Here is a 27,585-nt window from a genome sequence, read left to right as displayed (position 1 = left end):
AATTATTATGTGTCTTGGTGTTGCCCTTCTTGGATCCTTTCTGTTGGGGGTTCTGTGTATTTCCGTGGTCTGTTCGATTACTTCCTCCCCCAGTGTGGGGAAGTTTTCAGCAATTATTTCTTCTAAGATACTTTCCATCTCTTTCCCTCTCTCTTCTTCTTCTGGGACCCCTATAATACGGATATTGTTCCTTTTGGATTGGTCACACGGTTCTCTTAATATTGTTTCATTCCTGGAGATCCTTTTGTCTCTCTCTATGTCAGCTTCTATGCGTTCCTGTTCTCTGATTTCAATTCCATCAATGGCCTCTTGCATTCTATCCATTCTGCTTATAAACCCTTCCAGAGTTTGTTTCATTTCTGCGATCTCCTTTCTGGCATCTGTGATCTCCTTCCGGACTTCATCCCATTTCTCTTGCGTATTTCTCTGCATCTCTGTCAGCATGTTTATGATTCTTATTTTGAATTCTTTTTCAGGGAGACTGGTTAGGTCTGTCTCCTTCTCTGGTGTTGTCTCTGTGATCTTTGTCTGCCTGTAGCTTTGCCTTTTCATGGTGATAGGAATAGTCTGCAGAACTGGGACGAGTGACGGCTGGAAGGACTTCCTTTCTTGTTGGTTTGTGGCCCTCCTCTCCTGGGAGAACAGCGGCCTCTAGTGGCTTGTGCTGCGCAGCTGGGCGCAGACAGGGCTTCTGCTTCCTGCCCGGCTGCTATGGAGTTAATCTCCGCTGTTGCTGTGGGCGTGGCCTGGCTCGGGCAGCTACTCCAAAATGGTGGAGTCGCGTTGGAGCAGGAGCGGCTGGGAGGCTATTTATCTCCGTAAGGGGCCTCCCTGCTCCCTGCAGCCCAGGGGTTAGGGTGCCCAGAGATCCCGGATTCCCTACCTCTGGATTAAGTGACCCGCCCTGCCCCTTTAAGACTTCCAAAAAGCACCCGCCAAAACAAAACAACGCCCACCAAAAAAAAAAGAAAAAAAATTTTTTTTAATTAAAAAAAAAAAAAAAAAGTTTTTAATTAAAAAAAAAAAAAAGGTGGTCGTTCGTTTTTCTTTATTCTGCGGTGCCAGCCTCAGGCCTCTGCTCACCGGTCTTTCTGCCCTGTTTCCCTAGTATTGGGGTCCCTATCCCTTTAAGACTTCCAAAAAGCGCTCGCCAAAACAAAACAGCAAAAAAGCAAAAAAAAATGGTCGCGCGCTTTTCTTATGCCCTCTGTCGCCCAGCCTCCAGTGCCCGCTCACTGTTCTTGCTGCCCTGTTTTCCTAGTATCGAGCGCCCTGCACTCTGGCCCGGATGGCTGGGGCTGGGTGCTCGGCAGTCCTGGGCTCCGTCTCCCTCCCGCTCTGCCTGCTCTTCTCCCGCCGGGACCTGGGGGGGTGGGCGCTCGGGTCCCGCCGGGCCGGGGCTTGTATCTTACCCCCTTCGCGAGGCGCTGGGTTCTCTCAGGTGCGGATGTGGTCTGGATATTGTCCTGTGTCCTCTGGTCTTTATTCTAGGAAGGGTTGTCTTTGTTATATTTTCATAGATATATGTTGTTTTGGGAGGAGATTTCCGCTGCTCTACTCACGCCGCCATCTTCTGCCCCTCTTCCAAGTGTTCTTAAAGGATGGATGCACACTTCTCTTCATTCTTGCTTCCTGGAATGAAGACTTGATGGCTGTAACTTCAGGACCATATTGGACCATGAGATAATTTTGGAAATTGACACCATGTGGAGCAGAATCACAATACAGGAGACTGGCTCTCTTACGCTAGGATTACATAAGAGCTCTGAACAAGTTATTGCTGGATGTCTTTATGGGAGACAAAATGTCTGTTTTGTTTAAGCCCAATTTTGCTGTTTTCTGTTATTTGCAGCCAAACCTTACCCTAGTCAACTCTTCTTAATGGCCCCTCATTCTTCAAGGTTATTGGTCCCTAGGTCATAGTCTTGCTCTCCACCTCAGTCCTTCCCATTATCCTTGATCCATGTGGGTGACGATTTAACACCCACTACTTTTCTTCAATGACTTCTACCTTGGCCAACCACCTCACCTTGGATTTTGTCATCACACAGATCTGCTTCATCTCCAGACTCATTCAAGCACCCTACCTCTGACCCTGACATCACTTCCTGCCATCTTGCTACTTCATCCTCAGTACTGAGATGCCAGTCATTAGGACCTCCAGCTCAGCTAAGGGATGAGTGGCAGCTTGTTTCAGGAAAGGGGAGGGAGGGCACTCTAGGAAAGCCCAACAGTATTTGCAAAGCCTCAGAGGAGTGCGATATGCTGAGTTAAGGAACTGAACAAAAGGAAGTGAGTCTCTACAATACCCTGTCTGGAACATTAAGCACAATGAGAAACAGGACAGGTGCAGTTAAACATCTACTAGAGCAGGTTAAAGAATCTGGACTTTATTCTGTGAACAATAGGAGATCTCTTAAACGGGTTTATATAGGGGAGAGACATGATCACTCCAGCTGCAGAGGAGGAAGACAGGAGATGTGGGGAATCCAATAAATGGACTTGAGTCTCCAGGCAGAAATAATGTTGGCCAGGGCTGGGGTGGTAGAAGTGGAGATGGAGAGATGAAAGGATTCATGAGACTATAGGAGGTAGAATAAACAGGAACTAGAGATGAGGGTGTTATGGAAAATACTGGAAAACCTGGACTGGATCACTGATAGAAGAACCAAGCAGCACTCGGAGGTCTTGGAGTGTTGAGGTTTTATTTCACACCAGCGGGCTCAGAGGAGAGTAATCTCCCAAGGTCTGAACCCTGAGCACAAGCAAGGGGAGCAATTTATATTGTTTTGATATGTGGCATTTTGGCATGCGCAGGGCAAAAGAGGAGCCTGGAGGAGGGGAGCGGGGAGCTGGGAGTGCTTTGCCAACCAGAGGAAAAAAACGGTTTCCTTGACAGCAGTGTTGAATATTTTCCTTATCAAGGGGACAAGAGAGAGAAGTCAGTGATGAAGCAGACTTCTTGCTTGGTCCACTGGGCAGGTGATAATTTCATGAACTGTGATAGGAGCACAGGAGATGGCACATGTTTGGGAGGACCAGGATGTGCTTTGCTTAGGATGTGTTAAGTTAGAGGTGTTGTTGGGACACACAATTGGAGGTATCCAGCAGGCAGTTAGGAGAGATCTGGGTTGGAGATGACTTTGAGGCAATGTATGTAGGGGGAAGGTTATCTAGGAGGAGTGTGTAAGGCCTACTAACCACTTAAGGGCTTGGCATAAAAAGAGGAGGCTGAGAAGGGATGGCACCATTAATCTCATAGTCTAACTAGCTGAGTGGCTTCCCACTGCCCAAGTCACTGGAGTGTCCTGGGATGCCCCTGGGAAGGTGTCCAGGGCAACAGAAGGGACTAGGGAGTTAGCCTGTTCTTCACCACTGAGTGCTAACCCTGCTGACCCTGTCTTCACCCTGAGGCAAACCCTTATCTCCACTAGATCCTTTCTCAGTACAGACAGACCTCCCCACTCCCAAACACTTTGCCTGTGGAAGGTTACAAGGAAATGGCCTGGGCTAAATAAAGTGGACGAAAAGAGCTAAGTTATGTGGCACACTGGAGGCTGGGGTGCCATGAACTCCCAACAGCACCTTCTGGAAAGTTGCAAGGAAAGGAGCAGGGGGCATCCTCACCAGGTTAAAAACACAGGGATCCTGCCTTTGGCTATAGCCTGAAGAGACCCCTCTTAACTCTCGAGGTTGTGATGTGCCTCTCTCCCCCCATGAGAATCCATCAGATTCTGAAAGGCTGTGATGGGACACTCCCACAACAGACTCAGAGTAGGTCACCAGGGGGGTATCTGCCACCACATACCACCCCTCCCATTTGACTGCATCCAGATTGCCTCCTTCTCCCATTTTTGGAGTATGCGCAGCAAAAATGTGTGAGGTGTGAGATGGAGGAGGACATGTGTCTGTTGAGAAGACAAGACAAAGGATTTCCAGGACCTAGTCAAGAAAATAGGTAACTCATCCTGATGGCAGTGGGGATATGTGTGTTTGCAAGCCTGACATAGGGTCCTTAGGAAGAAATCAGACAGAGCACTGACACCTGGGGTGGCTGTTCCTGCTTCCCTGGCTATTGATAACCCCACACTGAAAGGGATGAGTGGCATAATTAGAGGCACTGGACTCCACTGTTGGTGAGTGGGCACAGAGGGTAAAGGGTGTGGTAAAATTGCAGTATTTCCATAATCTCCCACCTGGCTTTAGTGTATGTCCATATCAGTAGGTGTCTCCAAGGGGTGGGGAGAAGTAGTTCACCTCTATCAGTAGGTAATTACAAGGGGAAGCTAGGGCTTATCTGGGTGGGAGAGGCTGAGTGGAGCATGCTCTTTTCCTGCAGCCCGGTCAAGAGAGATGTGGCACGACTGCTTGTAAGAAATAAGTTTCTCCCACTTTTTTTCTCCTTTTGACTGATTTCGTTTTCAAAGGTATTTTGCCCCGGGATTTTCCCTACAGAGTTACATCTGGTGGTAGTTGGTAGGACCTCTGAACCTGAAATCTGTCTACATGGGTGTGAGCCTTGGGCAGGATGCCTCTAGGGATGGTGGATGGTGGAGAGGCCCCAGTGGCTGCAGCAGTAGAGGGTGCAGCTTCACTTGGGAACTCCCTATCCGTGGGGCATCCAATTGGGGATCCCCTAGTTGGGAATTGGTCTAGGGTAAAGCCTCCTAGAGGGGTAGGACCTTCCCCAGAATTGGGGAAGGGTGGAGACACTAGAAGCTGCATAATTAGCTCTCTCTCAGATAGAAGACTGCTTAGAGGCCCTGAGTGGCCATGTAGCAGCTGGTATTGTAGGATCTCTTTTCGCTGAGATAGTGGAAAGTGTTGTCAAGGAGAGAGAGAGGGTTATCAAACAAAGAGAGAGACTTTGGCAGGAGAGAGACACACTTCAGCGTTGCTTGGAGGAGCTGGGTGATGACCTGAGGGATGCTCTTAAGAAAGAGAGACAGTTATTGAAGACAGGTTGTGCTCCTGGAAGATAAGTTTGCAGCAAGGGAGGAGGCAACCAGGGAATCCATGTTGCAGGAGGCCGTGGGGGAGGGAGAGGAAGGAGCAGGGCCTTCAGCCCCCGGAGATGGTAGAGGAGAGGAGCTGTTACCTCTCCAGGTTGTGGAGCACTCCATGCTCTGCCCCTATACCCAGGATGAACTGGTGGACATGAGCATCTAGTATTGGCAGAAGCCATTGGAACCTCTGCCTAAATGGCTTTTGTGTCTCTGGAATATGGGGATGGAAAACATTGTTATGTAGGGTTCTGAAATGAGTAGACTGGCTTCCCTGATGACTCACCCTTCTCTCCGGAAGTGGTTGCAAAGTGCCTGTCACACCTCAGGGAGTTGGGTGCTTCTGGATTGTCTGACAGCAGCCATTGAGGCAGTTTGGCCTAATCGGGGTGATTTACCATACTTACCCACAAGCTGGAATATATATGCAGGGCTCCAGCAGGTGTTACAGGAGCTAGGCATGAAAAATATCATCTGTATATATATAATATGGACACACCCCCACAGGGTCCTGATGAGGAGTTGTTCACTGTAGGGATGAGAAATCTGGTGCTGCATACAGCTCCCACATCTCTCTTTGGGTCCCTAGTGACTATTCTTGCCTCCTACATAGGGCAACCCATAAGTGAGGCTACTTGTACTTTAGCAGATCTGGGGGAGTTTGAAAGAATAAGAGCACAGAAGGAAGTATGGGCTACGACTGAAAGGACAGGTGCAAAGGCCCCCGTGAAGATCTCGAGGACCCAGATGTGGGTTAATTTGATAAAGTCCAGGGTAGTGAAAGAAAAACTTGATGGGCAACCCAATAGGATCTTGTTAGAACTGTGGCACCAATTAAAGCCAAAGCAGCAGTTCCAGCTTCTGAGGTCCAGAACACAGAGCAGGAGTCAAAGCCCCATGTCTGGCCTGTGTCCCTGCAAGACTTCCTGGGGGACAGTACTCAGGCTCTGCCTGGGCCCTCACCCCCACAGGACAACGATAAGGCATCAAGGTTCGACTGAGAGGGCCAAGACCCCCACCTTGGGAACCAGAGGCCACATGTAGAATTAGCAATTCATTGGTTCCCTGTGAATGAATAACATGTCCTGGTGCTGGTGGACACAGGAGCTGAATGTTCTCTGATTTATGGCAACCCTGAGCATTTTCCTGGGACCTCTGCTGTGATAGATGGCTATGAGGGTAAGGCAATTAGAGTGAAGAAAGCCCAAATCCCATTAGGGATAGGGCATTTATCCCCAAAGGAGTATACTGTGTACATTTCTCCCATCCCTGAATATATTTTGCTGGTGGATAGCCTGCAGGGCCTGTGGTTATAGATCACTACAGGTGAGTTCATACCGAGGGTACATGTGGTAAAGGCAGTTCTGAGGGGACATGCTAAGCACCCACCTGTAGCTTTACCTGTACCTCAGCAAATGACAAATACTAAGCAGTATAAATTGCCTGGGGGGCACAAGGAAATTGGAGAACCTCTACAGAAGCTGGAGAAGTTGGGCATCATAAAGCCCACTCATAGTCCTTTTAATTACCCAGTGAGGCCAGTGAAAAAGCCAGACGGCTCCTGGCGTATGACCATGGACTACAGGGAACTGAATAAAGCCACACCCCCTTTGCATGCTGCTGTTCCCTCTATAGCAGCCCTTATGGACACACTACACTCAGTCATGTACTAGGGATGTATCATTATGTTGTGGACCTTGCTAATGCGTTCTTCTCTATTGACGTAGCACAGGAAAGTCAGGAACAGTTGTCCTTCCACAGGGATACCTCCATAGTGGGACCATTTGTCATGGACTTGTAGCCCAGGACTTGGCCACATGAAAGAAACCGCAAACGGTGCGGCTGTATCACTACATTGATGATGATATGCTCACGTCTGATTCTCTTGCACTTCCTCTTCTTCTGCAGCTGGGTCAAGAGAGATGCAGGACGACTGCTTGTAAGAAAAAATGGGTTTCTCCCATTCTATTTCTCCCTCTGACTGATTTCAGTGTCAAAGGTATTTTGTGCTGGGATTTTCCCCCAGTTACAAGGCCCAATCTTGTGACTTAGGGAGAAGAATAGAGACCTTCTCTCCTCTTTGCCTTACCCACAGCCAAACCCTTCATCTCCTTATTTCTGTCATTGATATCTCCATTCTTCTTGGCTAGGCCTCCAGCTTTGAAACTGCTCTTTGTTCTTCCTCTGTACTTTGTGGATTGCCCATGTTATTGGTTCCCCTGCTTACTGCTTATTTGGCTTCATCTCTTTCTCTCCCGCTTCTACCAGCTTAGTGCATTCATCACCCTGAGCTTGGGATATTACAGTGACCTCTTATTCTGTATTACCCCTAACTGGTCTAACACCAACTGGACATACTACAATACAATCATTGTACTGATCACCTGGAGTTAGTATTGGATCCCACAAGATAAGGACTCAGTTTACCACAAGACTGCCCTCATTTTGAGACAGGGACCGTGGATATAGTCAGACTAAGATGAAGGCCTCTGGAAAAAGGCAGGATATTTGCAGTCAGAGCAATGTAACTACATGCACGGGAACTCCCTATCAAAACTCTGTGTTAAACATTAAGCTCTAAGTCATTCTTCAGTGAGATCAGTTAATATTCCCCAGATAAAGAAGAGTAGCACACGTTTTTATTATGCCAATCATTTGTAATCATGTGTAAGATTCACCTTAGCATGCTAAAGGCCCAGGCCTATGTGCTGTCTTTCCTCCTTCAGATCTGATGAGGTGATTTTGCAAATTGGGGAACTAATTTAGCATGCAGACCCAGCTGTAAACAACATAAGTAAAAGGCAGGAAGGATTTCACCTTAAAGATAAGATTGCATTTTAACACCCAGGAAGTTTAAGAAGTCAGATTCTTAACTTACTCTTTAGCAAAAAATACCTCAGCCCACTTTAGGGGCCTGGCACGGGTCCTTTTTTGATATGCTTCCAGACCAAGACGTTGGTATTTCAGGGAGATATTTGTTTTAAGTTAATTCTAAATATTCAGGGACCAATTAACAAGTCCACACCCCTAAGCCTTTATCCAGTACCCAAAAATCCTCAACTGCCTATAAAACCCCTAGACAACGTACCACTACAGGCTCTCTTGTCCCCTCCTGGCATGAGCCAGCAGTTCTGTCCTCTCACTTTCTCTCTAAATAAAAGCCTCTCCCTGGCTCTCATACCTTGACTGTTTGCTAAATTCATTCTTTGACTCCACAAACAAGAACCCCAGCATCAATTTTAGGTGCTAGCCATATATCTCACAGGTCCCCAGACCACCCACATTTCTGGCCAACTGGCAATACATTCAGAGGTTCTTGCAATCCCCACTGGTTCAGTAATTCACTGCACCAACTCAGAATTCAGGGAAGTGCTATACTAATGACTACTGTTTCATTGTAAGGATACAAAAGTCAGATGTAGAAAAGTCCTAGAAGCAGAATTTCCATGCCTTTTCCCCCGAGGAGTTAGGGCATGTCACCCTCCTGGCACATCAATGCATTCAACAACCAAGAAGCTTCCCTGAGCCTGTGTCCAGAATCTTTATTGGGGCTTTATTGGGTTGATATCAAGCAACTCAGAGCTCCAACCCCCTAATCACATGGTTGGTCTTTCTGGTGTGGCCTACCCACTTCCTAATTCTTTCCTTTGCATAAGCTCTCCAGTCATCTTTGTTGGTATAAACTATCAAGGGCCACCTACCAAACAACTACCACTTGGAAAAGGACTTAGAGTTTCCTTCTTAGGAACCAGTGACAAAGGCCAGTCAAGTTCTTTCTTGCAAATCTTTTAAATGGTCTTAATTGGTAAATAACCTCCTGTCTCTGAAGCAACACCCATTCCAAAAATATCTATGGGCCAGGCCTAGTGTAACTCAGTAGGAAGCTAATGGTGAAAGACAGATATGGTCCTTGCCCTCCTGGTACTTAGAATCTGCTGGGGATTAGAGCACTATAATATAGTGGGGTGCTTGCAGTGGGGATAGGACAGCCAAAGCCACAGGAACACTTGGAGGAGCAGTTAACCCTGATAATGAGCTATACAGGGAAGAGGAGGAAAAGAAAGTTCCAGGCAGAGGGCATAAGTGCAAAATGCCCAGAGGCATGAAAAAGGTTGACTCAAGTAAGGGGCTGAGGGAAGTTCAAAATGCCTCCTATAGAGTATGAGCATGAATGAGAATGGTGAGACAGGAGACTGGAAAATTCTATGGAGGGTTCTGGATGACAGCTATAGAATTATCCCAAATACTAGGACACACTAGTCTTCCTCAAGCATTGTCTTTATGATATCAGGCCTGTATTTAGAAATGGACTATGGCTACCATTGATTTCCACAGGACCCTGGGCATCTCTCCAAGGCAGCTTCCTCAGCTGTGAAGTGGGGGCACAAATGTCGATTGTATTCAGGATGTGAACCATATACCCTAGCTCTTCTGGTTCAGGCCAGGGGCTTAGAAAGCAGCACTGATTTTCACATGTTTTGGGGGCCTCCCCAGAGACTAATGCATGGCTAGAGCACATTCTTCATAGCTGGGTTTCTTAAGCTCTGGTCAATCAACTTGGATGGTAAGAAATTATGTTTATTTTCAAAGACCTCTTAACTAAAAATTAGCATTTCCTTTAATTGTGACGGTAGATTACAAAGCACGAGGTATTAGCAGTACCTGACTTTGTTACAATAGCAATCACAGATATTCTCACTCAAGTTCAGAGTTGTTGCAGATCTTCAGGCTTCTTTTATTTTTATTGAAGTACCATTAATATTCATTCTTATATTGGTTTCAAATAGATCTTTTAAACTATAATTTATGTGCATCACTTATTTGGCATTAACTTACTAGACTCACTGCTAGATCTTGTTAATGTGATTAACAAAGAAACATTTTTACTATATCAAAAATCTGAGTGTTTAATTTTGATAACTGTATTTATCTATTTTCATTTTCTTTGTGTTCATATATATTACTAATGTAAAAGAGTAGGGGTTCCATCAAATTGCCAAGGGGTGTGTGGTAGAAAAATGATTAAAAACCCCAGCTTAACAGAAATATATGTTGGCCAACTCTTCCCAGAGGATGCTTGACTTTGGGTGTTGAGTCATTTCTCTGGTCTAAGTCCGTCACTTCCACCTCCAGGTGCCTCCAGAGGTGAGGGGAAGAGGGGTTCCTGGACACCTGTCCCTAAAGCAAATAGCTACACCAACTGCATGCAGGGCATTGCATAAGAGAATGTCTCATGGGTATACTATCAATTGCAGGCCTACTTCAACCAGTGAGCTGACAGCTAAACATACTGTCAGAGCCTCCTGAGAAAAGTGGCTATGAGCCATCTTGGACTAGTGAGATTTGTCCTATGATACCTATCATCCTAGCCACAGCTAGCTGGACCAAGGATCTCAAGCACACGTCTGGCTAGTGGCCTGGGAAGTGGCAGGTAGAGAGAGCTTGCCAAATGGGTACTTTCAGATTGAATGGCAATTTGTTGACTTAATTAGATTCTGTCTCTTGGGGAGTTGGAATTTGAACACACAGGGGAGTCAGCTATTGGGAGGGCCAGAAGTGACAGCCATAAAGAGAAGTGAAAGGTAAGAGAGAGGGAAGTAGAGTCAAGAGTGGGAATTTGCCAAGTTAGGGTAGCCTTTCACCCCACTCTCCCAGAGGTCTGGCCCTGTATCTTGTCACTTGCCCTGCTTCCTGTCACCTAGAAAAGTTTATCTAATCCATGCCACAAGAGCTCAAGAATTGGGGAGGGCCAGCCTACACAAGGCTGAAACCCAAAATGAGGAAGTTGGGGGGCTTCCTCGTCTCCCTAATCTAGTGTGACTTCCTCCCGGTCCATGAATAGGCCCCCACCCTTTTTGTCCTATGCCAGTGCCCTGTTAACTTCTGTGTCCTTGCAGGTCCCTTTCCAACGGTTTCCTATTTGCTTGGCTGCTCACAAAGCAGCCAGAACCAGTATTGCCCCTGCTTGGGAGGGGATACAGATGGCTGACTAGCAGAAATGGGGAAGGAGGAATAGAGAGCTCCCTCTCCAACCTTGTTTCCCCATGTCCAGACTCCCTCTAGGGTCTGTATTACTTCCCTCTTCTCTAGAATTCCTCATGGACCAAACCTAGTCCAGAAACAGAAAACAGATTCAGATTTTTGTCCGGAAACGATTCAGATTCATCTACATCCATACCTCCTTTAATCCTAACAACATTTTAGAGATGAGGAAATAAAGCTGAGAGAAGTCTGATGCTAGCAGTCTGAAGTGGGTCCAGGTCCTTTAGTGTGCTCTAGAAAAACCCTGAAGGCGGCCACCTCTCCGCCTCACAGCTCCCTGCCACCCATTCTTTACTGCACCTTTGCCAAGTGGGTATACTCGCACTTCCCACTCCCCTAACCCTAACCCTAACTGCATGTCCTTTCATCTTTAAGTCTTTGCTCCTGATGTTCCCCTGGCTAAAATAGCCCTAGGATGCCCTGGTGATTTCTGAGTCAACCTTTAAGACTCAAAGTGTATTGCGCTGTTCTTTATATGACCCTGGTAAGGCAGGGGCTGTGTCCTAATTACCTTTTTATCTCCAGCACTTCATATAGGGCCTAGCAAGGTAAAGGACCAAAAAGTATGTACCTGCCCTGGCCTCAGTGTCACAAAATTATTAGGGTCCAGAGGTATGGTCAGCACTTGGAACACCATGGGACGGCCTTAGGATAAGAATCCTCTTGCTTAGTTCTTGGCTGGAAAGTTGGTGACAATAGGTGACATCTAGAACCCCTGTGGGCACGGGTGATATCTTGAGTTCCATAATTCACACTATTGGGCTTACTCAATTACTCAACAGCACATAACCGGTCTGTTATGCTCTAAACACCCTGCCAGGTGCTGTAGATCACAGATGATTGGAGGAATTAGCTGGGAGGATATAATTGAGCAGAAACTTAGAAGAGAAACAATAGAGGGGTTAATATGTATTTTTATCCAGGTGTGGGTAGGGGGGCAGCCACCCTCCCCACCTCCTGGAGCGTTCTCAAGATTAGCTCTCAAGAAAGGGATTAGCTATATAATCCTCAGGTTGGATCTCGCCTTCGTGGGAGGCCAGAACCCTAACCCAGCCCCACACCTGGCCCCATTGTTCCTCTAATTCCCCCGCATCCGATCCGGATCCGGAATGAGCGGTCCCGTTCGCAGTTCATTCAAGGTCAAGAGACCTGGGGGAGGGAGCTGGGAGACCCTGAAACTATTCTCCCCAGACTCAAGAAACCCCACCTGGACATGGGTCCCTTGGATGAGCAAAGACTCCTAAGGAGGGGCCCTGAGGCGACATTCTTAGGAGGTGCGGAGTCCAGGTCCCTTAGTGTGCTCTAGAAAAACTTTTAAAAGACTGGCCGGCGCGCTTTGAGACTAAGAAGGCGTCACAAATCCTAGACTGCAGTCTTAGCTGATAGCAACCCCACCCCCGCGGTCCCGCCCCCGCGCCCTCGGGGAAAAGTAGCTTCCGGGAGCAGCCCTGCTGGGCACCGCCCCCAGGGCGCGGGTGCCGATTGGCCAGCGCGATCGCAGGGCGAGGCCAAATCTTAAAGAGTCGGAAGCTAAGGAACCCCTAAGGTGGATGTGGCTGCATCTGCAGCGAAACGCAGGGAGGTGATGCCTGGTGGTCCATGTAGGTTTTTAAAATATATATCAAATGTCCATACCCTAGTCTGAGGCCCATGGAGCCCACGCAGCACTATCCACTGTTCGGGGGCGCCTTTTCCGCCACTCTCCCGCCCGGGGCCATTGACGTAAGGTGAGACCGCGCAAGCGCTGAAGGAGACAACCGGGTGGGAAACGGGAAGCCGGGGTCAATCAGGGTCTTCGCCTCTCCCAGCGACCTCCGACAGGTCCCGGACAATCAAGAAGCTTTCTGCCATCGTGAGACGGATCAGAGCCTGATCGTAGAACTTCTGGAACTGCAGGCCCATGTGCAAGGCGAAGCGGCTGCGCGGTGAGGAAGGCGGGTCCGCAGCTTTCCAATGGGAGGGCCGGAGCTAAGCGGGCGGGGCCTGTGGCTGGACGGTTAATCAGGGCAACGAGAACAAAGGCAACAACCACGTCACCGTATTATGGGAAGTGAGCAAAGCTTAGGACTTAAAAGATCTTGGGGCGGGGCATGACAGACGGTCCTTCATGACCCTTCTACTGCACTCCAGGTTCCACTTTGAGGACGTTGGCGGGGTGCAGGAGGCTAGAGCTGTGCGAGTGGAGGCTGTGCAGCCCCTCCTTCTGGAGAACCTGGCCCTGAGGGGCTGCTGTGAAGAAGCCTGGGTCCTCTCTGGCAAGCAGCAGATAGCTAAAGAAAACCAGCAAGTGAGGGCCCGGGGGATGTGCGATGTCCTGGAGGGGTCAATGGGGTGGCCCTAAGGCATGAGGTAAGCATACTGACTCTGACCCCTTAGATAGCAAAGGAAGTGACACTACACCAGGCCTTGCTGCGGCTTCCCCAGTACCAGACTGATCTCCTGCTCACCTTCAATCAGCCCCCGTAAGGACAAAAAGGGCACGTGGCTCATGACTGGGTCCCCAGGAGAATCTGCTGGGAGGGGCAGAGCAGGGAGACTGGCTGATGGGGTCCAAGGAAGCAGGAGTGGGTGAGAGGTTTGGGGTCACAGATACCCAGGTCCTGTGGTAGAGGGTGGTAGTGGGAACTTCCAGACCTGAGACCTGGATAACATTCTCTCTGCATCTCTTCCCCCAACCCAAGTCCTGACAATAGGTCATGTTTTGGCCCTGAAAATCTGTCACTTCCACCCTGGAGCCTGAGTGACTTTGAGCAGCTGGTGACCAGTCTGACCCTTCATGATCCCAACATCTTTGGTCCCCAGTAAAGACGCTGATATGCTGCATGTTGCTGCTGAAGACTTGGGACCATGTTCTGCAAGGGGAGCCAGGGGTTGGGTACATTCCCCTAATTCCTTCCCTGTGCATAGACGTAAGATACCTCCTCTCTGCAGAAATAAACTTGCTTTATAACAGGTATAATCTCTGTGCCTTTGAATCTAACAGGACACCTGGGTCCCCCCGCAATTCCCTTTGGTCTTGGAGTGGGGAGTTTAAAGTTGTGCATGGGATCAGAAGGGACCCAAGGCCTGCAGCAGAGAAGAGGAGGAAACATCCTTTGGAGTGGCTGGTTCAGCCCTGAGAGAGGAATGTGAAATGTAGTGGGATGGGTAGGGAAGGTTTAAATGACACTCAAGGAAGGTGGAAAAACTATCTCTTGCAGTGATTCAACCCTGAGAAAACATGGGGAGTGGGGTTGGCTTCCCCCTTGGATGGATGAAAGATCATCTGGTCAGGCATCACCAGGACATGGTAATGGAGGCAGAAGTGTCCAAGGAGTGCCGATTTGGAGGAGTGTGGAAGAGTGGCTGCTGTTATTTGGTGTAAGTGTGGTAGAGGGTGCGCAGCTGGTCCCAGAAGAAGAGGGAAAGGATGGTGTGGGGACCTAGGCGGAAGTAGGAGGCACCTATACCCTTGTACATGCCAAAAATGCCCTCTGTCCGAGCAGTCTGCAGCAGAGCATCCAGCATCCCCCGGTACATGAGGCCCTGGGAGCAGGTCAGAGAGGGAGTGAGAGCACAGGGAAGGAGTGTCAGAGCCCACCAGGGGCCTTGCCTCAGCAGGCTGCATTTTAGGCTGTCCCACCCCACACCCACAATCTGCTTGCTTCCCCCACCTCCATCTTTCCCTGGCTGCCCACACCCCAGAGCACTCCCTTACCTTGCCCTGAGTATCTGTGGGCTGGTTGTACAGCCTTGTGCTGACCACATCGAAGGGCGTCATGGCCAGGACCACCACAATGCCACTCACCATGGCGGCTGCCAGAGCCACTTTCCAGCTCTGGGGAGGAAATAGCTAGGTGGGAATGCAAAGAGCTTTGTCAGTCAGCCAGTTATTCAACCCCTAGGAAAGGAAAGGCCTGGCACTGGGATCACAGTAGAGAGCTGCTAACTTAGGGAGCTTCCACTGCACTGGTTACAACATAGTGTGGTAACATTGCAAAGGAGGATGGACAGGATGCCCTGAGGACTCACGTACACCTTCTGGGAGGAAATGACAAGAGCACTGTGGGAAGAGTGTAAAGAGTCAGTGACTCCAAGCCCTCCTGCCACTCTGTCACATTGAATGTTGGTGCTGTCCCCTCTAGGGCCCCCTTCAGCTTGCCCTCCCTCTGCCCACATTGCCAGGATGGCCCCACCCCTTTCCCTGGAAGTACCTCCCACTGGGTCATGAGGTCCTTGGTGGATGAGAAGGTGCACAGCTGGGTGGAGGAACCGATGATAACTCGGGGCAGGCCGCCTATGGCCCCACGCCACAACCCCACCAGACCATATTTCTGGCCAATCTTGGTTAGCGCCTGAAACATGCCCTGGTAGGGGAAGACCATGGGGGTGGGGTTTAGTCACCCCAGCATTAGGGGCTGCCACCTCCTAACATTGCTAAGGATAGGTCCTTCTGTAGAAGAATGTCTAGACAACCAGTTCCATGTGGGCTTAGAGCCAGAATATGGCCCCTCAGTTGTCTGTCACCTCATTGTTCCCATGCTCACCACCCCAGAATAAGGGCAGGGTGTGAGGACATTAGCAGTTCAGGAAAATGGGACAGGAAAATCAGGAGCAGAAGGAACTGGGGAACATGTGGGAAGGAGGGTCTGGGTGGACTCCAGGGGAAGAGTGAGGCTGAGTTGATGGGCTGGGCAGAGCCGTGGCTGGGTTGCAGTTGTTGGGTGCAGGCAGAAAGTTGAGGGGACATGGGGCAGAATGGGTAGGGACTCCAGTGCAATAGGCAAACCCTCACCTGATGCTTATACTGGTGCCCTACGGCAATTTCTGAGGCTGCCTGTGCCTGTAGGTGTGTCTTCACCTGGGGACAAGAGAGTATCACAATCTATGGCCCAGTGGCCATCCTCCCACCTCAGAAACCCACATGCTTGAATCCTTCACACTTTCTCTAGGGTGTTGAGCAATGAATATCCTTGTAATCTAATAATTATTGTTGTTCCCATTTCACAAAGCGGTCATGAGACTCTGTGTCCCTTGACTCCAGTCCCTGGGGATTGGATCTTCTAGCACTAGCACTGCAAGACACCCTACCCTCTCTATATCCTCCTTTTTTGGGGGTAGTAGTGGGAAGTGGAAAGGTTGGAGAATGGTAACATTTCCTAAGACTGTTCATGTTAGGCAAGACGTGGGTGTCCAGCCTTTCATGCCAGCTCTTATTCCTAGACCTGATCTCTAGCCACCACCCCAACCTGGGTCCCCATCAAACTCTAAGGCTGGTTGTGAGGGGTCATCTGCAAAACTTGCTTCCTGGCTCCCAAGCCTCATGGGGGCATGTGTCCAGCTGACTTTGTAGAAGTCACTGTTCTTGAATCTCATACTATGTCAGTGAGAGCAGATGTCCTCTTCTTCTACAGAACTTGCTGCCTCCCAGTATCCTTCCAGGAAGAGCACTTGGTAAGGTCTAGTTCTGGCAATAAGCAGCTATGTGACCTTGCGCTGGTTACTTCCCCTCTCTGGGCCTCAAGCTACCAACCCTTCACCTATACCAGATAAATCAAAGGGGCAGACTGAGATTGTAATTCTCTGAAGCCCAGGACTTCCCCTGATCCCTACATTCACTCATGTGTGTTACTCAAATTCCTCATCCTCACCTATACAAACCCACTTCCAACCTCAGTATTAGGTTGAGAAGGCCCACGCCCCCACCCTACACCAAGGGTCTGCCCTGAAAGACCCAGGTAAGACCCTTCTTCTCACCATGTAGATGGGGCTCCCCAAGTAGGCTCCCATCACCCCAGCCAGGGCTCCAGCTGCTGCGCTGCGGGCAGGGCTGAGGGAGCCGTCATCGGAGTGCAGGTAGCCACCGGCCTCAGCCAGCCCATAGGTTCCCAACCGGATGCCATTCATCAGGAACTGGTATAAGAGGGCGGGACCCAGGCCCTTTTGCAGGGCAGCCAGGCCGTCCACCCTGCCGATGGTGATGAAGGCATGGAAGACATTTCGGTAGTGCCGCTGGTAGGTGCCGGGGGCCTGCAGTTCTCCCTGCAACTGCATCCTGGTCTTCACCACCTCCAGGGGGTTGGTGAACAAACAGGCCCCACAGGCTGCCAGGCCACTCATCAAGAAGTCCATGGTGGGGTAGCAGAAGCAAGAACGGGTCCAGGAGTAAGAAATTAAAATGAGCTTCAGAAATAGGGTCAGAAATCGGGGGAATATCTCAATTTCAGCAGTCCATGTTATAGAAAGTAGGAATTCAGAGGTCTGGCTCCAAGAGTGTCAGGGCCAAATGTCAAGAGGTCAAGTCTTAGCTGGAATTTGGGCGTCAGGAGTTGGCAAAGAGAAGAAAGAGGATTTTAAAAGAGTCTGGGAGAAGTTATGACAGGGTCCTGTTGGCCAAAGGATTTGAGATCAAGGAGGGGCAGAAGCCAGGAGGACAGTGGGAGGGAAGCTGAGATGCTAAGGATGGATGGCCAGCTACGGGGCCCAAAAAGGAGGGAAACCCGGAGTACGGAGATGGGAACCGAGAGGGAAGGAAAAATAAAACCAGCAGATTAAGGAGTAAAAGGATCCAGGGGCGTCCCCGGAGCAGCAACAAGTCTGGATCTGGGAAGGATGTCGGAAATCCGACTAGGCAGAAGCGTTCCCCGCAGCTGCCGGAGCCCACGCAGCTTCGCTCCGGGTAACCAGTGAAGGCGGGGCCACCACAAGCCGGTCGCTGGAGCGCAGCATCCAATCGGGCGCCTTGGAGAAGTGTAGCTGAGAGCATCAGCTATTCAGCGTCGAACCTGCGCCCGGCCAATGGGAGGTGTTCTCAGCGACCCAGCCCCCTGAATCCGCTGAGAGGCGGGTGCAATTAACTCTCCCCGCCCCGGCGCCACACCAGGGGATGCAGACTCGGATCTCTGGGAGGGATGTCCCGGGAACCGAGTCTTTATCACTGACGGGGAGGAGAGGTAGGACACTGGGTTACTGGACCGGCGCAGAGGTCAAGAGCGGAGGAAGCAGTTCCCCAATGGGGTGTTTGGAGCTGCCTTTCTCCCGGGCGAAGGGCGCCCGTCCCTACGCCTTCTATCCTGGGTCTCTGCAGGCTCGGGAAGCGGTAAACTAGACACATGCCCTACTGGGTTCAGGCGTCAGGAGAGTCCAGAAGTTGCGGCTCTGCCTACAGGAGCAGACGGGATACACCTGCTGGACCTAATAAATATCTGAGGCTGAGTAAAATATTTATAGGTTCTAGCACTGGGATGTGGCTGGCTGTGGGCACAGAGGAGGGGATCCTGAAGAATGGCAAGGAAGGAAGTCACATCCTACGCTCTTTTGATCCTCACAGCAACCCGGAGGAGAAGGCTGGGCTAAGACTGGAATTTTGATCCCTGGGTTTAGGGTTACACTGGGCCAGCCAGTGGTGGAAGACGTCCTGAGATTCTGGATCCTTGCTCATGAGTCTGGTAATAGTCACAGAACTTCTGAGAAAAGCGATGGAGGAAGTTGGAAAAGGGTTGAGGGAGAAGGCTTGGAGAAAGAGGCAGGGGGATAGGAATGCCATTTGGGTGAGAAGTGGAGACCGAGGGCTCACCTGTGCGTGAGGCAGCCACCAGATGGTAAAGTCAGTGCACATTTTGAGTTCCAGTTTGGGTCTTCCCGCATACCAGCTGGATGGCCTTGGGCAAGTTACTTAACATCTCTGAGCCTCTTTTGTAAAATGGGAATGAAGATTATCTATTGCATATACCTGAATGAAATTGTTGATCTTGTACTTGGTGCTCAATTATCAGGTTTCCCGGGAAAGTCAATAGCTGTCAGACTCCTGTGCTCTTTTGTATCCTGTTCCCATTGCTAGGATTTTCCTTGCTCCTTCTCTTGGTGATCACCCAAATCATTCTTCACCTTGAGCTTCATTCCTCCTGACACTAGAAGCTTTTCCAAATTCAGTCACTTTTGTCCTGCTTTGTCCCTCAGATATTGATCTACCTTTCTCATTAGACTGGCAATTATTTATTTTCTGACTCCTTCACTACACTGGGAGTTTATGGATGCCCTGGGCCTGGGTCAGCATCATCTCTTTCTCACCAGTGTGCTACTGAGTCTCTGAGCTTTGGCCTGAAGCAGGAGTGTAAGGTAAAGTAGAGCAGATAATGGGGCTTCTCAGAAGGGGCTCTGAAAGGGTCTTCTGAAAATTTCAAGGAATGCTCCTCAAATCTTTCCACCTGCCAGATGGGATGAGAGTTTGTCATTATTTTAATCCTTGAGTTTACACCAGTGGTTCTCAAAGTGTGGTCCCTGGACCAACAGCAGCCCCATTGGATTTGTTGGAAATGCACATTCTCTAGTCTTGCCCTAGATCTCCTGTGCTAAAAATTTTGGAGGTGGGGCCTGACAATCTGAACAAGCCCCCTAGGTTATTCTGATGTGTGCTAAAAGTTTTAGAACCAAACTGGCTTAAGCCTTTTATCTTTAATATCCAGATGTCCTAGAGAGACAACTTTTAAAGTGTTAGTTTTTTTAAAAAAGCTTAATTTTAGAACAGTTTTAGATTTACAGGAAAATTGTAACACTACTAAGAGAATTCCTATTATCTATTGCATATACCCACATCTGGTTTCCCTTTTTAATATCTTACACAAATATAGTAAATGGTTAATGTTAGGCAGGAAAATAGATATGAGTGGGGTGGAAAGAGAATAAGGCCAGGAAAGCCCACTAAAAAAGACCCTGAGTTAATCAGTTAATCAGTTAAAGCTCAAATAGCCAGGAGTAACTTGGCCTGGAATGTTTGAATATTCCCCAGATAAAGGAGGGTACCTCAGCATAGCCCCTGTCTTTATTGTGTTAATCAAGCAGGCCCAGCTTATTTTTTAATTTACCTATATGCTGTTTTTCCTCCAGCCCTAATCAAGTAATTTGCAACCTGGGCAACTAATTTAGCATGCAGGCCCAGCCCAAAACAACATAGTAAAAGGCAGGAAGGATTCCATCTTAAAGATAAGATTGTATTTTAATGCCCAGGAAGTTAAGTATGGATTCTTAATTTATTCTTTAGCAAACAGACAATAACTCAGCCACCTTGCGGGGCTGGACAGGCAGTCTTAATATGCTCCCTAACCAGGAAGCTGCTGTCCTGGGAGTGAACCAGAGCAATAAATTTCTTATGCTAATTTTGCAAAATTACCCAGAAGACTGATAAGAAACTTAATGTCTCATTAAAGATAAACATCTTGAGACCACTTAACAAGGCTGTGCCCCCATCCCCTTGTCACATTCCTGAAAAATGCTTAAAAGGGGGCACTCCCAACCTTTCAGGGCACTCCTCTCTCTGTGGTCCCTTGCACATTCTAAGTGCATTGACTTTCTCTCTTTGAATAAAACTTAAACCTTTCTAGTCACCTCTCCTCCCTGAGGATGCCTGCTGCACTTTTTCTCTTTAAGTAACTTTAAATAAAACCTTTACTCTGCTTCACTACTGTGTCTCTGCCCTTCAATTCTTTGTTGCCGCTGGGACAAGAACCGAAGAAAATACACAATGCTCCTCCAACAGTTAATGAGCCAGTATTGATACATTATTATTAACTAAAGTCCATACTTTATTCAGATTTTCTTCATTTTTGCCTGAAGTTCTTTTTCTGTTCCAGAGTCCCTTTCAGGGTACCACATTATATATATAATATATATATGTAACAAGTTACAGTAGGAGATAGGCAGACGTGAGCAGGGAGGGGGTTGGGGACTTTGGTGTTTACATTCAGCTAGATGCTTGTTTATATTCTAAACAGTTTAGTGTAAACTGTTCTTGAGGGATGTAGGGAGTGAGGGTATAGATATCAGACCTGCCAAAACTGACTGGTTCCAACATGGAGGAGAAGTTGACCCTAGCTTCACCTCAGAATATGTTATATACTCATTAGCATACTAAAAATCACACCTGTTGGTGCCAGGACAGTTCTGAGGTAGACCATCTAAGGACGACAAGAGGACGTCACCCTATTTCCCAGAAATCCCCTCCCTATTCCAAGAAATCCCCATCTATCCTGATGAATATCCACCCCTGCTTAAACTCCAGTTATAAGACCACCCAACCCGAACCCCACTGTGCTGCTCATCTCTGGAGCGTGCCTGCACTCCGTCACTGAGTGTGTACTTTGCTTTACTAAACTACTCTTTGCTTGTACCAGTTTGACCTGCTCATGAATTCTTTCTCAATCAGAGTCAAGAACCCTCTCTCGGGTTGAGGTCTCACCTAGTGTGTAGGGTGATCATCCCACATTGGATACCCGACAACAGTATCTCTGAGGCTCCTCTTAGCTGTAACAGTTTCTCAGACTCTCCTTGTTTTTGATGACCTTGACAAATTTGAGGACTTCTGGTCAGATATTTTGTAGAATATCCCTTTATTGTTTTCTTCCCCTTATGATTGGACTGAAGTTTTGGGTTTTGGGGAGGAAGACCACAGAGGTAACTTATTAATCACATTATATCAAGTTACTACTAGTTACGTACTATCAAAATGACTTATCACTGTTGATGTTGACCTTGATCACCTGTCTCAGGTAGTGTTTGTCATGTTTCTCTGTTGTCAAGTTATTTTTTTCCTCCTTCCCATATTGTACTCTTTAGAAGGATGTCAGTATGCACAGCCCACATTTAAGGAGTGCAGAGTTTAGGCTCCACCTCCTCAAAAAAAAAAGTATCTAATAAATTATTTGGAATTCTTCATGGGTGATCTGTATCCTCCATTTATTTATGTACTCAACCACTTTATTTCTTTTTTTTTTTTTTTTTTTTTTTTTTTTTTTTTGCCATATATATTAGTTTTCATTCCTGTATGTTTTGAAACTATTAAAAGGAATTATATGTTTCTATACATTCTAGTATATCACATATCATTTTATGTTTTTTGAACTGATACTAATAAATCTTTCAGATGATTACTTTGTCACCTTTAAACTACTTTTGGCTATTTGATTTTCTTTTTTTTTTTTTTTTTTTTTTTTTTTAGATAATTATTTTTTATTGAAGGGTAGTTGACACACAGTATTACATTACATTAGTTTCAGGTGTACAACACAGTGATTCAACATTTATATACATGATAATTCTAAGTACCAGCTATCACCATACCAAGTTGTTACAATATTTTGACTATATTCCTTATGCTATACATTACATCCCGGTTGCTTATTTATTTTACAATTGGAAGTGTGTACTTTTTCTTGGTTGTTGTTGTTAGGGCATCTCTCATATTTATTGATCAAATGGTTGTTAACAACAATAAAATTCTGTATAGGGGAGTCAATGCTCAATGCACAATCATTAATCCACCCCAAGCCTAATTTTCGTCAGTCTCCAATCTTCTGAAGCATAACGAACAAGTTCTTACATGGAGAACAAATTCTTACATAGTGAATAAGTTACATGGTGAACAGTACAAGGGCAGTCATCACAGAAACTTTTGGTTTTGCTCATGCATTATGAACTATAAACAGTCAGTTCAAATATGAATACACATTTGATTTTTATACTTGATTTATATGTGGATACCACATTTCTCTCTTTATTATTTTTAATAAGATGCTGAAGTGGTAGGTAGATACAACATAAAGGTAGAAAACATAGTTTAGTGTTGTAAGAGAGCAAATGTAGATGATCAGGTGTGTGCCTGTAGACTATGTGTTAATCCAAGCTAGACAAGGGCAATAAAACATCCACATATGCAGAAGATTTCTCTCAGAACAGGGGGGGTGAGGTTCTAAGCCTCACCTCTGTTGATCCCCAATTTCTCACCTGATGACCCCCCTGCGACTGTGCCTGTCTTAGGTTGTTCCTCCCTTGAGGAATCTTACCCGTCTCTGGCTAACCAGTCATCTTCCGGGGCCATACAGGGAAATGTGAAGTTGGTAAGTGAGAGAGAAGCCTTATTGTTTGAAATGGTTAGCTTTTTATTTCTTTGCATATTTATGCCCTGTGGCTTCTATGCCCAGCATTTGTCTTGAGGTATCTTTACCACTTGGAGGAGTTATGATACTCGGTAAATTTGATATGAGGCACGAATTCTATTTAAGAATTCGTTGTAATTAGGAAGAAAGAAGAAAAGCTATAGAAGTAGCAGGCGGGAGAAAACATGGGAAGATTGATTATTTCTTTGACATATCTTCTTGTAGAGTAACTTCAGCATGTATAGATTTTAAGCTACTATTTAAATTGCGCACACACATTAACATAATAGGAGTATAGTTACATAACCAAAGCATACCTGTAATTACCAGCCATCTCCAGTGAAACCAAGAAAACCAGTTAGGCACCTTAGGCATTTGTGAAAACTTATCAATGATATGATGGTTATTATCTAACTGAATTTGAGTAGTTTGAGAAAAATCAGACAAATTAAAACAACCCATTCCTGGGCACTGTTCACATCCCATATGTTCTTTTAACAGTAAATAGTCTGTAGTTGTAAGATTTTGGAGCGCTACAATTTGCACTTCTCCTAATTCTTGGTTGAGTTCCAACAGTATAGATCCAGTCAAATTTGTTGTTTTACTGCATGCACAGGCCAGCTTAGATATCTCCTTCATTTCAACCACTTTATTTCTATCAGTATGGACTCATGGATATTTATCTTATACTTTGGGTTATAACTCAGTGTATTTTATTTTGTTGTTCAAATTCTTCTAGCTTTGGCCTTTGGGAACACTTTTACTTGGTTCCTGTGTTTCTTCAACATATTCCCATCTAAAAAAAATTTTTTTTTAATTAAAGAGATTTACTTACTTTCTGACAATACAAGATGCTCCAGGCTCATTTTGTATATTTTCTGCCCCAGTCCTAGAATCGGCCATTTCTCTGAGGAGCTCTAATGCCTTTTATTGAAGAATAATATTAGAAACTAAAATCTGGGCACTGGGCATGCTTGTTGCCATCGGGGTGTCATTGCTTCTAGACCCCCTCAGCTGGGAGAGCAAGTAAATATGTGTATACTAACCCATGTATATATACATAGCTATACTTCTAAAACCGTCTGTATCTATATTAAGCTTAACATGAGTTCATACTGATGTCTCCAACTATTCCATTACTTCATGGATCATTCTAGCCTCCTCTGTACGCTCATCTGTAAATTCATTCCAACAAGAAAGCTGGTTCCTGCCATCTGTTAATCACTTACTTAATTGTTCAATTCTAGTATACATTTGCAGGAGTATCCGCATTGTTAAACATAATCCCATGGGAAAATATCTTATCAATAAGAGAACGGTGCTCATGTGCAGTTCCTTTTGCCTTTAGTCTTAGGGTCTCCACTTATTTCCAAAGTTGTTTAGGTCAGTACCTTGTTAACCTTAAAAATAAAAGTTAATTGAGTAGCAAAAATGGGTTTATTTGGGAATAGCAGAGAATTGCAATCCAGGATATGCCAGGTACAGCAAAACCTTAGGCATGTCCAGACCATTCTAAGGGTTTTGACAAAAACATTTAGTATTAGTATCAGCATCCTAAAAAATCCCCCATTTCACCTATTTAAACCTCAGGGACAATTGATCTTTCTACTGTCTGTATTTTTGCCCTTTCCAGAGTATCATATAGTTGGAAACATAAGGAATGGGCTTGACTTAGCAATATGCATTTAAGCTTCAACCATGTCTTTTTGTGTTTTGACAGATCATTTCTTTTCATCATTGAATAATGTTCCATTTCATGTACCACAGTTTGTTTATCCATTCATATACTGAAGGACATCTTGGTTGCTTCCAGTTTTTGGTGATGGTGATGCAACTGCTATAAATATTTGTGTGCAGGTTTTTGTGCAGACATTAGTTTTCAAATCAGTTGAGTTAATCCTGTTGACTGAGGTCAGCATGGCTGTTGTGCTTAAGAAAGAGTTTATTCAGGCTTACTGAGGATCATGATCTGGAAGTCATTTTATCAATGGGTCCTTATGCTCCAAAGCCCTTTGGGGATATCTTAAATACTTTTTTTACAACCAGAGTGTGTGCAGGAAAGGGTGAATTTAATCAGTATGTTAGGGCAGTGTCTTAAATGAATAGACAGTGAATATTCTGATGCTATCTATGTACAAGAGGAAGCGACAGTTAGGATTGCTAGTCATTCTAAAGGATTCTACCAAGGACAGAAGAACTGGACCAGCTTGTCTTCTTTTGATTGTGCCAAGCTGTTTTTTTCTGTTCACAGGTTAGGTGGTGGGCTGTGACAGTCTTGTGATGCAGGCAATAATATTGTGGGGTATCTTTATGGTACAGCATGAGCTCACCTGGCTGACGTGGGGCCTCTACAACTTGCATAGCTCTCTTTGCTTATGGGACTACTGTGGGGAACCACAAAAATTCGTTTTATTTAACAATATTTAAGAGTACGATTGCTGGATTGAAAGGTAAGATCATGTTTAGCTTTGCAAGGAACTGCCAAATTGTCTTCCAAAGTGGTTGTACCATTCTGCATTCCCACCAGCCATGAAGGAGAATTGGTGCTGCACATCCTCATCAGCTTTCGTTAGTGTCATTTTTTTTTGGTGGGGGGGGAGGTTAGCCATTCTTATAGGTATGTAGTGGTATTTCCTGTTATTTTAATATGCAGTTCCCTGATGACAAATGATGTTGGGCATCTTTTCATATGCTTTTTGCCATCTGTATATCTTCTTTCCCCCCCAATTTATTGAGATGTTATTGACATGTAACATATATAGTGTTTAAGGTGTACAACTTGATGATTTGATACACATACATACTGTGAAATGATTATCACCGTGAGGTTAATACCTCCATCCCCTCACATAATTACCATTTTATGTGTGTGTGGTGATAACTGTTAAGGTCTCTCTTAGTGACTTTCGAATACATCATATAGTATTGTTAATTATCATGGCCATTCTGTACATTGGAGCCCTAGAACTTACTTATCTTATAGCGAGGAAATTTGTACCCACATATATCTTTGTTGGCAAGGTGTCTGTTCAGGTCTTTTCTCCATTTTTTAATTAGGTTGTTTGCTTTGTTGTTGGGTTTCAGAGGTATTTTTGTATTTTGGATACCAGTCCTTTATCAGTTATGTGTTTTATAAATATTCCCAGCCTGGGGCTTGTCTTTTCATTCTTTCAACTGTGTCTTTTTTTTCCTTCTTGTATTTTGTGATTTTATTTATTATTAAGGTATCATTGATATACAATCTTATGAAGGTTTCACATGAGCAACATTGTGGTTATTACATTCACCCATATTATCAAATCCCCCCACACACCCCATTGCAGTCACTGTCCATCAGCATAGTAAGATGCCATAGAGTCAACCAATTGTCTTCTCTGTGCTATATTGCCTTCCCTGTGACCCCCCTACATTATGTGTGCTAATCATAATGCCCCTTAATCCCCTTTTCCCTCCTTCCCACCCCCTTCCCTTTGGTAACCACTAGTCCCTTCTTGGAGTTTGTGTCTCCTGTGGTTTTGTTCCTTCAGTTTTGCTTTGTTGTTATTCCACAAATAAGTGAAATCATTTAGTACTTGTCTTTCTCCTCCTGGCTTCTTTCACCGAGCATAATATCTTCTAGCTCCATCCATGTTGTTGCAAATGGTAGGATTTGATTTCTTCTTATAGCTGAATAATACTCCATTCTTCTACTGATGTACACTTAGGCTGCTTCCATTTCTTGGCTATTGTAAATACTGCTGTGATAAACATAGGGGTGCACATGTCTTTTTGAATCTGGGATCTTGTTTTCTTTGGGTAAATTCCTAGGAGTGGAATTCCTGGGTCAAATGGTAGTTCTGTTTTTAGTTTTTTGAGGAACCTCCATATTGCTTTCCATAGTGGTTGAACTAATTTACATTCCCACCAACAGTATAGGAGGGTTCTCCTTTCTCCGCATCCTTCTCAACAGTGTCTTTTGCAGGGCAGGAGTTTTTAATTATAATGAAGTCTAACATCAATTCTTCTCTTTCCTCAATCATGCTTTTGGTGTTCTATTAAAAACATTGCCAAACCCAAGGCCACCTAAATTACCCCATTAGATAATTTATTCTAGAAATGATCATTTCTTCCAGAAATTTTATAGTTTCTGAGTCACTAAATGTTCTATGATCTTTTTTGAGTGTGAATAATGTAAGGTCTGTGTCTAGATTCATTTTTCTATTTTTTTACATATGGACAACCAATTGTTCCAGCAACTTTCTGTGAAAAGACTTTCCATTCTCCTTTGAACTGCCTTTGCTCCTTTGTCAAAAATCAATTGACTGTATTTGTGTGGGTCTATTTCTGGGCTCTCTATTCTGTTTCATTGACCTATATTTCTATATTCTTTTGCCAATACCATGCTGTTTTGATGACTGTCAGCTGTTATCATTTTTTTCCTGGGTATGAATGTACTGAGACAAATTTGAGAGGAGTGGAGAGGGAACACAAAGGTGGGCCCCAGGTGTCTGAGAGAAGGGGTGGAACCACAGAGAGAGGAGGGCGGGTGGTGCAGGGGTTTGGTTGGCACCCAGTGGTGCCTCTTGTACTTCTCCCCAGGGTGGCCTGGGCACTATGAGTTCATTGTGGTTGCCAGGCCTCACACCTGAAGT

At 46.0% G+C, this 27,585-nt stretch overlaps 2 protein-coding genes across 7 annotated transcripts; one reads left to right on the top strand and one right to left on the bottom strand.

Moving 5' to 3' along the window:
• Positions 1-2,673: 2,673 nt before the first annotated feature.
• Positions 2,674-17,716, bottom strand: SLC25A35 (solute carrier family 25 member 35). 5 transcript variants are annotated; one of them, XM_036896021.2, is made up of 5 exons: positions 16,782-17,716; positions 15,820-15,885; positions 15,239-15,391; positions 14,743-14,877; positions 2,674-2,998 (listed from the first exon to the last, which is right to left on the bottom strand). In XM_036896021.2, the coding sequence occupies exons 1-5, from the start codon at positions 17,154-17,156 to the stop codon at positions 2,921-2,923; spliced, it is 807 nt and encodes a 268-aa protein (XP_036751916.2). In that variant the 5' UTR covers positions 17,157-17,716; the 3' UTR covers positions 2,674-2,920. The 5 variants fall into 5 exon arrangements, with proteins under 5 accessions (XP_036751916.2, XP_036751917.2, XP_036751914.2 ...); XM_036896022.2 differs by lacking the exon at positions 2,674-2,998 and adding an exon at positions 12,929-13,034; XM_036896019.2 differs by lacking the exon at positions 2,674-2,998 and adding an exon at positions 14,110-14,570.
• On the top strand, positions 11,704-14,004 carry RANGRF (RAN guanine nucleotide release factor). 2 transcript variants are annotated; one of them, XM_036896024.2, is made up of 5 exons: positions 12,333-12,772; positions 12,854-12,970; positions 13,176-13,332; positions 13,422-13,507; positions 13,727-14,004. In XM_036896024.2, exons 1-5 carry the CDS (start codon positions 12,696-12,698, stop codon positions 13,848-13,850), a joined length of 561 nt encoding a protein of 186 aa, XP_036751919.2. In that variant the 5' UTR covers positions 12,333-12,695; the 3' UTR covers positions 13,851-14,004. The 2 variants fall into 2 exon arrangements, with proteins under 2 accessions (XP_036751920.1, XP_036751919.2); XM_036896025.2 differs by lacking the exon at positions 13,422-13,507 and having other exon boundaries at positions 11,704-12,772; positions 13,176-13,394; positions 13,727-13,865.
• Positions 17,717-27,585: the final 9,869 nt, after the last annotated feature.

The sequence above is a fragment of the Manis pentadactyla genome, chromosome 4, assembly GCF_030020395.1.
Source record: "Manis pentadactyla isolate mManPen7 chromosome 4, mManPen7.hap1, whole genome shotgun sequence".
Taxonomy (NCBI): domain Eukaryota; kingdom Metazoa; phylum Chordata; class Mammalia; order Pholidota; family Manidae; genus Manis; species Manis pentadactyla.
Note: the sequence above shows the minus strand (reverse complement) of the source record. Positions and strands in the feature narration are given on the sequence as shown.

Bases quoted from the DNA above. Each gene is read 5' to 3' on its own strand.
- RANGRF (XM_036896024.2), top strand. From the start codon at position 12,696: ATGGAGCCCACGCAGCACTATCCACTGTTCGGGGGCGCCTTTTCCGCC. The intron at 12,773-12,853 runs GTGAGACCGCGC...CGCCTCTCCCAG, and splicing joins CCCGGGGCCATTGACGTAAG to CGACCTCCGACAGGTCCCGG. The intron at 12,971-13,175 runs GTGAGGAAGGCG...ACTGCACTCCAG, and splicing joins CAAGGCGAAGCGGCTGCGCG to GTTCCACTTTGAGGACGTTG.
- SLC25A35 (XM_036896019.2), bottom strand. From the start codon at position 17,156: ATGGACTTCTTGATGAGTGGCCTGGCAGCCTGTGGGGCCTGTTTGTTC. The intron at 15,392-15,819 runs GTGAGGGTTTGC...TTCCCCTACCAG, and splicing joins GGCACCAGTATAAGCATCAG to GGCATGTTTCAGGCGCTAAC. The intron at 14,571-14,742 runs GTAAGGGAGTGC...ACCTGCTCCCAG, and splicing joins CCACAGATACTCAGGGCAAG to GGCCTCATGTACCGGGGGAT.